The 10,901-nt window shown below is 47.8% G+C and overlaps 1 protein-coding gene across 3 annotated transcripts; it reads right to left on the bottom strand.

Annotated features, from left to right (window-relative positions):
- Positions 1 to 1,908: 1,908 nt before the first annotated feature.
- VPS33A (VPS33A core subunit of CORVET and HOPS complexes) lies at positions 1,909 to 10,349 on the bottom strand. 3 transcript variants are annotated; one of them, XM_035890458.1, is made up of 11 exons: positions 10,103 to 10,349; positions 9,363 to 9,552; positions 8,427 to 8,543; positions 7,561 to 7,735; positions 6,642 to 6,835; positions 4,751 to 4,877; positions 4,498 to 4,565; positions 3,774 to 3,911; positions 3,257 to 3,394; positions 2,924 to 3,092; positions 1,909 to 2,350 (listed from the first exon to the last, which is right to left on the bottom strand). In XM_035890458.1, exons 1-11 carry the CDS (start codon positions 10,210 to 10,212, stop codon positions 2,157 to 2,159), a joined length of 1,620 nt encoding a protein of 539 aa, XP_035746351.1. In that variant the 5' UTR covers positions 10,213 to 10,349; the 3' UTR covers positions 1,909 to 2,156. The 3 variants fall into 3 exon arrangements, with proteins under 3 accessions (XP_035746351.1, XP_035746352.1, XP_035746353.1); XM_035890459.1 differs by having other exon boundaries at positions 2,275 to 2,441; XM_035890460.1 differs by lacking the exon at positions 1,909 to 2,350 and having other exon boundaries at positions 2,951 to 3,139.
- Positions 10,350 to 10,901: the final 552 nt, after the last annotated feature.

Genomic DNA, 10,901 nt, shown 5'->3' with positions numbered 1-10,901 from the left:
CTTGCAGCACTGTCAAAGTTGTGGTGTTTTGTTTTTGTAAGACAAGTCTGCATGTTGAGTAGTACCCACCTGAAGTAAAAAGCCTCAAATGATTAAAAATATATTTTTCTTTAGAAGTCAAGAAATCCCACAGCTATTTCTGATGTAGTATGTCAAGTGGCAGAACAGAGAGTAATTAGTGCAGAAGCTTAATGGAAAAGCATCCAGATGGTAGAAAAATAGTTTCAACTTAAGTAATACAGTTATCCTGGGGCAGGGGGAGAAGGATACAGCTACCCCAGTGCAGGGTTTTATTTTATTTATTTTTGTATTCCGGGGGGCAGAGAGAGCAAGCAAACGCTTTTGAAAATAACTCAATTTTTTTTTTTTTTCTTTTATTCTAATAGGCCAACTGGAGTTAAACAGAGGGGCTCTCTGAAGGGGCTGATTTGGCAGAACTCAATCTTACAAAACAACAGACTGAACCCCACAGTCAGAACTGGAACAACTTGGAAAAATGAAGGTTTGGGGGTTTTTGGGAGGGACATGTTATGCAGGATAACTTAAAAGCTGAAATGTTTGCTGAGTGATTTTGGGGGGGGGGGCGTTTGTTGGGTTTTGGCTTTTTTTCTTTAGTTGTTTTTAACTATTTGAGTTAAATGCAATGTGAACCAGAGTCCCCAGTGGTTGCTGTTGAAGCTAGTGAGTACAGTGACCAGGGAAAGGGCTGAAGTGCAGCAGGACAGGCTCTGGCAGTGGTCAGCTGCACAGGCATAAGAAAGGTCCCCTGCTCTGCCTTCTCAGCCTCCAGCCCTTAACACAGCTGAGTATTCTGGAGCCAGAAGCTGCCTCTTGCACACTTTGGCTCAGCAACACCCAGGGCCCAGCCACCAAGACCATGGAAAATTCTTGTTTACAATTTTGAACACTACAACAGCTTGTGGCAGCAAGTACTGCACTATAAACTGAGCAGGGGGGTGAAAAAGGTGTCTGTCTTAGACCCACTGTTTACTGGGTCACTCACAGAGCTATTTTTGGCCTGAGTCCCACACAGGGAGTGCCACACTGATGTAATTCATACTCTGGAGTAGCTTTCCGGAGTCAGGTGGGTGGACCCAGGACAAACAAGGCACCTCACACCAATCCCTTCAGAGGGCAATCAAAGTAAAGGGCTCAAGCATCTCCCTTGTCAGTTGGGTGCCGGTGGTTGTATTTGTAGTCAGTGCTGTTGACATGGATGTGGGTAGTTCAAGGTTTAGCTGTTGCTGCAGAAAACCCAATTAATACCTTGGCCAAAGCAACGTGGGACAGTGGCCTTGAGCGTGGCCTACAGGCAACTAGCCGTAACAGCCAGCTTGTTACAGTACAGCGCAGGCTCAGCAGGTCCTGCAGGTGCATTATACTGGATGCCCGAGAGCCATGAAATTTCTAAACCTACACAGTAAAAAAAGTTACTGCTTCCCCTTTACAGTTCTCTTTCCATTGTACAATCAGCTTCCAAGGATGTCAGAAAATTTAGCTACTGTGGCCTGGCTCTTGCTGCTGCCTGTTGATGTGAATGTGCTGAAGCTGGGGGGAGCACAAATTCCTCGGCTTTCATCAGAAAGACGAGCAGGAAACTGAACCCTGGGTACAGCAGAGGTGCAGCTGAGTGCAGATCTCTGAGCGAAACAGATCCAGTGCATTGATGGAATATATCAGGCACCAGAGAAAGACAGACTGGGAATATTGGCATGAAACTGAGAACAGAATACATCCTCCCTCCTCAGCATCTTAGGAAGGTAAAAAGAAGGAATCATATCCCCCCATTAAAACGAAACTGAAAGGAAAAAAAAAAAAAAAAAGGAGCAATTTGCCAAATAGAAGGACCATGGCAAATCCCTGCTCCCATAGCCCTTGTTTGCTGATTCAGACCACAAGCAGGGAATCTCTCTTTCTCCTGTTGTTTATTTCATTGTTAGTGCCTTTCAGTACTGCTTGTCTACTAGGAAGTTCCACAAACAGTAGGAACACAAATGCAGAGAGGGATGAGGGTAACTGCATCATGAGCTGGTCTCAGGAGAGCTTCTTTCACTGTCTCGTTTCTCTGACATTCAAGCAGCCATGCCAGAAGACCAGAAGCTGATGTGCCTGTGTCGCACAGGGCCTCTCACTTTTACTGTCTCTCGCCACAGACCCTAGAAGGGGGCAGGCTCCAGTTTTTCCATCAAGGATTTGATCCAACTTGTTCCATTGATCAGTTTTGTAGTAGCAATGACGTATTCTGTGCCTCCATCTTCCATTTGGGACAGGAATCTCAGTGCAGCTATTTCTGCATAGGTCACACCTCCCAGGAAGAACACCAGAGTGACTCGGTTCTCACCGTGTTGACCTGTGCATCCAGAGAAACGTACAGGTTGTCTTAGTTTTATTTTTACGTCTCCTATCCACCAACTGTCAGTCAAACTCAAAATGACCTAAAACTGAAACAAATATAGCAGCTGAGTTAGAGGAGAAACCTATTGAGTGGAATACCAGGCTGGGGCCCCGAAATGCAGACTGCTCCCAGCTCTGGAGTCTCTTTACAGGATGTGCTTCTGCCTGCCCAGGCTTAATTCTAGGAGAGCAATGCTGACCTTTTTTGTAAAGTAATGTTACTTATTAAAATCACAGTGTAAGGTTAGGGTTTATTTTAGTACTCTGATGAGAAGTTAAAACAAGCTCTATAGTATCTTCAGTGCACATGGTGCTGTGCATTAACAGCAGGCTGAATATGTGACTGGATATTTTAAGGAGGCCAGAAAGCTGTCTGTCAAAAATGAGTTAGGCTGATCTAATCCTGCTGTGGGACAGGGAGATGAGATAGATGCCTGGACTCGGCCAGCCCTGATTTCAGTTTGCCTCATTCCAGCCTAACAGAGATGCACCTCCCTTTAAAAAAATGGGAAAACAAAGCAAAACTTACGCTTTTTCTGAAGGCCAGTAGGTAACTGCTGCCTCTCCTCAAAATGGGGGCCTGGCAGCATCTTTAAAACCTCCTCTATGCTCCGCCACCCTGGCCGAGCCAGTAGCTGTGCCAGGCGTACGCTCAGTGGAGCGTAGCCACTGTACACGTAGGAGATATCATTGGGGTTCTGCAGGAGAGAGCAGAGAGTGAGCAGTAGGTGAGTGCAACTTCATGCTGCAAAACAGCACCATAGAAATAAGAAAAAATAAAATAAAATAAAATAAAGGTTTTCCCGATGCACACAATTCTGCCCTGTTAGATGTAATGTTCACTGCTGAGGCACCTGTTTACCTGTTCATTAACATCATCCATCCATAAGCGCAGGGTTTTCCTGATCGTTGGGTAGTTATTCCTACCACTTGTCTGAGGTTTCAGGAGGCCAGCCTTTTCTAAGTTGTTTAAGGTCAATATATGTTCATAGCCGTAAGTCTGCAATATGAAGAATTCACCTTTAATACCATGTCAGCAGTCCATGACCAGAGTGTTTTAAAAAAAAAAAAAAAAAAGGCAAAGATGTTAGTTGAAAAGTTTTTTTGTTTAAGATCTCTCTACATTGTATCCCATATAGAGTGTTTAAATCATGACAGCAAAAAGTGCAACAATATAAACCTCTCTATCTACATGTTGTAAAACACATCGCAATGACTCAGGAGGTGCTTCCATCAGCCCAAACAGAAGGCTCAGTGCTCCCTCTGTACACACTGGACGTCAACACTACCCCTGTCTGTCTAGAACACAAGTGTTGTAGAGCTGAGGCTTTGATGTGGATTTTCTCAGGAATTTGTCAATTCAAAAGTTACAGCCTAACCTGGAGAATCTCTCTTTTGTAATAGTCCAGAACCTTCTGCTTCAGTCCGCTATTGCATACAGATTGCAAGCAAACGAGACGCAAGATCTTGATTAATGGATGTTTTTGAGCTATGCAGTCTTCAATGTAATTGTTAACCTGTAAAAAAAATACATAACCAGTTATTTAAAGACTGGTTTAAGTGCCTAGAAGACCTGGAAAGAAAGAGCTAGTTTTCCCTAGTATCTCCAAAACAGCAAGAAAGAGGGTGCAGCTGCCCTCCAGGAAGCTGAAGACCGTCCGTAAAACAGCGATCCAGCACCGGTTCCACCTAGCAGTTTTCTAAAGCATGTCAATGGCTAGACTGTCTGATGCTCTGAAAACATTCTGAGTAACGGTCTTGAATCTTCCCCTGCTCCCTCACAGCACACAGTGCCCCTGTACAAGTTGAAGCACCCCAGCTGAACACACTTGTGTTACAGGCAACGATAGGTAACCGGAGCCCGGCAAAGCACACAGTACAGCACCGTCCCCAAGTACGTTCAGCGATGCCTGTCACTTGGAAAAAACTGCAAATGGGCAAGGAGACGCAAGTGAGAGCTCACAACCTTGACACTGGAAGGAGCCAGACAATATCTAGATCAGATGTTTCCTCTCTCAAAAACCCCAAAGGGAAAAAAACCCCAGAGAAATAAGTTGGGGGTTTTTTTGAAGATGTGTCACTACTTGTCATTTATTTACTTACCTTGTCTGTGTCTATTCCAGACATGAACTCTTGTTCCACTGTTAAATTATCAAAGAAATCTTCAGATGCTTTGGGAAAAGAATGAAAATCAATACACTAGCAACTGACAGCTTATTTCCTACATTTAACATTTCAGCAGAGATGCACTGGATGGAGCAAAGCCAATTTTTGCCAAGCCGAATGATGTCCATCACATTGTCTTGCATCTTGCTCTATTTAACTTAGTCAGACAGACTATTCAACAAATACTCACTGGTGATGTCTTTGATGAGTTCTGCAATGGAGGTGTGGTTTGCTAGCGAACTTCTGGCTGCTTGCATGTGTGGCAACTGTGAGACAAACTGCTTAATCTCTCCAACGGTTTTCGCGTGGTGTCTCTCCTAAAGAAATGTGTTGCTTAGGTTAGGCCTTGTTCACCACACACCAACTAGATAATTTTATCACGAAAAGGTTTTTTACTGCACTCACTGCAATGGCTGATACTGTTAGAGATATGCAACCTTCTAGATAAAACACTTTCAACGCTTAAACTGAAGTTATAGCATTACTTGTAACAGCACTGATCATTATAAGGGGCACGACACAATAAAACAGGATCATTACACTGTTTTGTTTCATTATATCAGTGTTGCAAATCACTTTTCTCCACCTTTATCTGACTTCAGCCATCACTATCTGCTTCTCAGTTTCCCTACCAGCAAAACTACCTTTTTCATGCAAAGATGAATTACTCTGCTAGCTGCCAGTAAACATGGAGCTGTAGGAAAAGCAGTCAGAAGCGGGGGACATTTCCCCTCAAAGCAGCAGTGAGAGGGGCTGAGGAACCGGGTTGGCAGGGTCTGCGTCCCTGTCAAGCAGAAGCCTGCCAGTCACTGTACCTGGCTGTAATAATGTCCCAGCTTTTGAGCAAGGGTCTGATGAAGCACAGTGCAGACTTCAGCTCTCAGAGCAGTCCAGAGGTCTGTATTTCATTTGGCCTACTTGCCTCTTGCTGCAACTTGGAATAAAAATAATAATAATTTGACTCATATGTGAAGGATTTAAATGGGCAAGTGCAGGCAGGAGAGTGATAATGATGAAGCCTGCAATTTAAGAAGTCCTCTGCTGCCAATATGCTGCTGTTTCATTATCACCTATTACCTCTGACAATTTCTTTAATTTATTTTCTTTTTTTTTCTTTAACAACCACTATGACTAATCCATCTTTAGCACCTTCAGCACTAATACTGCACTAGTGGACGTTTACTAGGAGATGAGGCTGAGCACACAGTATTCCAGTTAAGGTACCACTACCTCGTCTTAAATGTGGCAGAAGTGGAGGCAAAGAACAAAAAAACCCAAGGAAATAGAATCTAACAAACAGTGTAACAAGTTCTCTCCAGAATCACCACAAAGTCTGAAAGCAAGAGATGTGGGAAGTCAGTTTTTTTATGAATCATTGACAGGATATTTTCAAACCAACCCACAAACACACACCCCACAGCACTCTCCAGCTTTGTCTAAGGTGACACGCGAGCATGAATTTACAGGTCAAACCTCCTGTAAGACAACGGTCTTCTTCACATTGCTGTTGTTTTTTATGCCAGCCATACTACTCTATGCATGCACATTCTGAAGTTTTATTTCTTAAAGCCTTTTCTCTGCATCCTCAGAGAATACGAAAGGAAAAGGACCGTTCACTTTACAGTTAACAGCAGCAACAAAGCGGAATTGATCAGTATGCTAAAATTAACCTTTGGCTTCTTGCAGAGGGAAGCAGCACCTGACTGTTCTGCTGGCTGAGGAAAGCGATTCCTATTATGGGCCCTACAGGCTCACACAGCAGAAATGTGGTTTAGGCTAGTGAGGACAGGAAAAGCCCCAGAACAGAGGTGTGGGGAGAAGAGAAGACCTGTATTACTACAGGATTCTTAAGAGGAGATTTGACCGACACCTACTCAGAACAGTCGAAACGGAGCTGATCCTTGTCCCAGGACAGGGGAACAGACTGGAGGGGCTTCTGAGGACTACCTGTTTTTTCTCTGGCTGGGGGCTTACTCCATGGCAACAGCCCGAGCTGCCAGTCACAGCACTGCTGAACACAGACTGTGACTTATCTGACGACAAGAACGCTCAAGGGATGCACGGTGGGATACAGGCCTCACCTCAAAGGCTGCTGAGATGATCTTGGCTTTCTTGCTCAGCACTGACCCCACAGCATTGAAGTTCTTGTCTCGGATTTCAGCATACAGCTCTTCAGCAGAGTTCAGCTGGAGCTTCTTGGGTTCTGTGGGGAGGTCTTTCCCACCCTCACCCTGCTTCTTTGGGGCAAACTTCTCAGGAGGGAGTTTCACATAAGCTATGAAATGCAGAGAAATAACCCTTGTAAGGACTGGTACTTCACCACCAGAATATAAGAAGGCTGTGGAAACCTGTCCCCTGAGCTGGAAACAGTTCTAAGCTGCACAGCTAATATAAACGCCCAGACGACGCGGTACCTATGTGTTAATTAATTAAGGAGAGTCTCCCCATACTCACCCGGGGACCCAGAGACCCACACGCACATACACGATCAGGACCCAAGTGCTAGCTACCCGGCTACCAAAGAGGTTTGGAGGCAGCCGTCCAGCCAGTCCTCAGTACAGCAGGAGGGACTGAAACCCATAAATGCTTCACTGAAGTTTTTCTTACTACCTCCTCAGGAGCAGGAGAGAGCTCTCAATGGCCTTCACAAACTGCTCCCAACCCCTCAGTGTGGCACAGCATGAGCCAACCAGGCCGGAGGGTGAAGGCACACAGTAATATCTCCGCTCCCACACTATGCATTCTGTGTTACTGTGTCTGCACCCAGCCAACATCCGAAATATTTCCACTCGGTAACATGCACTGTACTCAACTCCCCTTCCTAGGCAAAAAGAGCCAGAGCTGGTCTTGATGGGCTCTAGCTTGGGACTGAACCATCTCCACACTAAGTTTGGGTGAGCTGCTCCCACGTCACTGTCATTTAGTGAAGCAGAAACCCACCTGACACACTGCAGCCTGCCCCAGCAATTGGAAACCTCCCCCTTACCCGGCAGTACTCACTGTTCTGAATTCCATAGATTTCATCTATCAGCCCTTCGTACGTCAGCTGCGTAGCTAACGGCGTCAGCAGATCAACATTACGGTCCAGCAACAAGAGGGTATCAAAGACAGGAAATATTGAGTTCTGGCTTCCAGGGAACTCGCGCTTCATCCTGATCATCATATTAGCCACGTGCTGAAAATAAACCACATCGGCCTGGTTATGGTGCAGGCCACAACGGGTGGAGTTGATTTCCAGGCCCTACAAGCACACATGCTCATGCAAGTATGGGGCACAGCCCTGTGTAAAGAGAATGGCAAGAGGTACAAGCCGGCTGACCGACAGGGGCAGGACAAGACAAAGACAACAAAGTCCTTCTCTGCTGCTCTCCGCAGCTTAGCAGGACAGTGACGGTGGCCGAAGCACTGGGTTCATCTCAAGCCACTCCCTCCTTGCAAAAGGTACTGATTAAATCATAGGTTGATCAGAGAGAAGGAAAAAGTATGAGTTATAGGGAGGGATGAAAAAGCTGAGGCACGAGCAGTAGGTTACACATTTCCCACTTCATTCAGCCCTTCTGATACCCACAGAGTGGCCAAGCATTAAAACTCCACAGAAGGAAGAACTGCTGAAAAAACAAGGGCAGTGTACCTGTGAGCAAAACTGATGAAATCAGGTAAATCTTCCTGACAGACTTACGGAACAGCAAAGATTGTTGTTTTGGCCAGAGATGACCAAAACCTGATGGCCACGATCCCAACATTTCAATATGACAGGAAGGGCCCGTGGCTGGATTCAAAAAACCCACAGGTGCACTTAACCCAACGCTCCTGAAGGCAGTTGCAAAGAACAAGATGCAGGTTTTAAGCAGCAACATTTCCCTTACCCGGGCACACTCGCCCTTCCCAAAAATCTGCGGGATGGTTCCGTAGAGAGCCTGCAGCGTCATCAGCCCCTTTGCCGCGTGGTACAGACTTGTCTGGTCGCTCTCCAGGTAACATTCCTAAACAACAAGAAGGATTCCCGATGGGAGGTGTCGATCCAACACAGCTGCTTCCACAGGAGAACGGGGTCCATGTGAACAGTTCAGAGGAGACATAGGCTGAGGAAAAACTACGGCTGTTGGCAAACACGGACCTTATCTGTGCAGTTTTATCAGATCATTTGATCAAACCAGACACTGTAACGTTTTTGAAGCCCACACGCTGCTCCCAGTTTGACAGAGAGGAGGAGTATGAGAGCCGGAAAGCGACTGCAAAGAGCCCCTGCCTCTAATTAGGCCAATCTGAGAGCACACCACCTCGCCATCGCTGCCGACAAGCAGCTGCAAGCCTCGACGCGTCCTCTGGGCTACGCTTATTAAGGCAGAGACTATCAAACCTTTCCATCCCCAGACGCAGCATTCCGAGAAAACAGGATACACGGCTGGTGAGAGCTGTCAATTCCCAGTATAGCTTAGCGCGCAGCATTAACCGTCCTATGTGGCTCTTCGGCTGCGTATTGACACAAACCGTGCTGGCTCTTTGTAACGACTGAAGTGTGTTAAACCTCACGAGTGCTTGATTTGTGAAAATAACACCAGCAGTTAAAGCCGGAGGAGCTGGGGGGCAGCTTACTGTAGCGACTGTTCCTTCAGCATTCAGAAAACACACGGAGGAGTTCAGGCTCAGGACCAAGTCACACTTGCTCCACAGGCCCTTCCCTGCTCCCCCTCCTCCCGGTGCGGGTCACTGACAAACCCTCCGGGAGCCTCTGTACCAAACGCCGACAGCCAACGCAAAAACCCATGGTGTTTTTCCTCAGAGATGAGACAAGCGCTTACCTTGAACGCGCTCTCGGACTCCATGGAGAGCAGGTCTCCGTCGAAGGGTATCAGGTCCAGGCTGTACTGCTCTCGGTGGATGAAGGACCCCAGCACGCCCTGCTCCTTCAGCCACTGCTCGCAGAGCAGGCTGCGGCGTGGCACGAAGAGGATGTGGAAGTCCCTCTGGGGAGAGCGGCCTCTGTCTTCCCTGGAAGAGTCACAGGCAGGAGCACAGCAAACGGTAACTTGGCTACGCAGGTAACCAGCACAGACCGCGGGCTGGGGGCGCTGAATTCGAAGGGAATCGGAATGCTGCACTCAGTTGTTATTACCAACTTCCCCTCCTAACTCCCTGTTTCAGAACGTTTGTTACCCAGCCAGAGGCATCCACAGCCACAGGCCTGGAACCAGGGCAGGGTGACTTGGTTTTCCTGCAGCTCTCCAAAGGAGCGTCAATCAAAGCACGGCTCCTTCCAGCTAATTAGAAGGAGCCTACAACCTCTTGACGAGGGAGGCACCCTCTGCATCGCCAGCCGAAGCAAAGCCTCCCTCCCTCCCTCCCAGGGCGTCTCACACCCCGACCTGAGCCCCGAGAGCGGCTGCGCTTCCCCATTTGGGGCCCAGGCGTGACAAACCACGTGACCGTTTCAGGCCAGATCGGTCCCCTCCTTCGGCAGGAGCCCCGGCCAGCCCCCAGGAAGGGAACCGTGAGCGGACCCCTTGCAGCCACCGCCCTCCCCGCTCAGCGCCCGCCGTACCTGAGGACGTTGTCTGTGATGATGTCCATCAGCTCCAGCTTAGGCCTCACGAAGAAGATGATGTTCTTGACGTCAGCCTGGGGCAGGCGGCCTGGCTTCAGCGTGAACATCTTCTCCACCTCATGTTCCTACACGGAGGCAAGGGCGTTAGCTGGCCGCAGGGAGCTCTGGGGACAAGGCCAACCCTACCCTGGGCTGCATCAAAAGGAGCGTGGCCAGCAGGTCGAGGGAGGTGATTCTGCCCCTCTACTCTGCTCTGGTGAGACCTCACCTAGAGTACTGCGTCCAGCTCTGGAGCCCTCAGCACAAGAAGGACATGGAAGTGTTGGAGCGGGTCCAGAGGAGGGCTACAAAAATGATCCGAGGGCTGGAGCACCTCTCCTATGAGGACAGGCTGAGAGAGTTGGGCTTGTTCAGTCTGGAGAAAAGGAGGCTACGGGGAGACCTGATTGCGGCCTTCCAGTACCTAAAGGGGGCCTATAGGAAAGATGGGGAACGTCTTTTTCATAGGGCCAGCTGTGTTAGGACAAGGGGAAATGGTTTTAAACTAGAACAGGGTAGGTTCAGGCTAGAGGTAAGGAAGAAATTTTTTACAATGAGAGTGGTAAAACACTGGAACAGGTTGCCCAGAGAGGTAGTGGAGGCCCCATCCCTGGAAACATTCAAGGCCAGGTTGGATGGGGCTCTGAGCAATCTGATCTAGTTAGCAGTGTCCCTGCTCACTGCAGGGGGGTTGGACTAGATGACCACTAGTGGTCCCTTCCAACCCTAAACATTCTATGATTCTATGATTCTAAGA

Source organism: Egretta garzetta, unplaced genomic scaffold, assembly GCF_000687185.1.
Source record: "Egretta garzetta isolate BGI_Z169 unplaced genomic scaffold, ASM68718v1 scaffold343, whole genome shotgun sequence".
NCBI lineage: Eukaryota > Metazoa > Chordata > Aves > Pelecaniformes > Ardeidae > Egretta > Egretta garzetta.
This window is presented reverse-complemented; position numbering and strand designations above follow the sequence as displayed.

Excerpts from the sequence above, each read along its gene's own strand:
- VPS33A (XM_035890458.1), bottom strand. The coding sequence starts at position 10,212 with ATGTTCACGCTGAAGCCAGGCCGCCTGCCCCAGGCTGACGTCAAGAAC. Across the intron at positions 8,544-9,362 it reads AGTCCGAGAGCGCGTTCAAG|GAATGTTACCTGGAGAGCGA; the intron begins GTAAGCGCTTGT and ends CTTGTTGTTTAG. Across the intron at positions 2,351-2,923 it reads TACTGGCCTTCAGAAAAAGC|GTCAACACGGTGAGAACCGA; the intron begins GTAAGTTTTGCT and ends CTGGATGCACAG.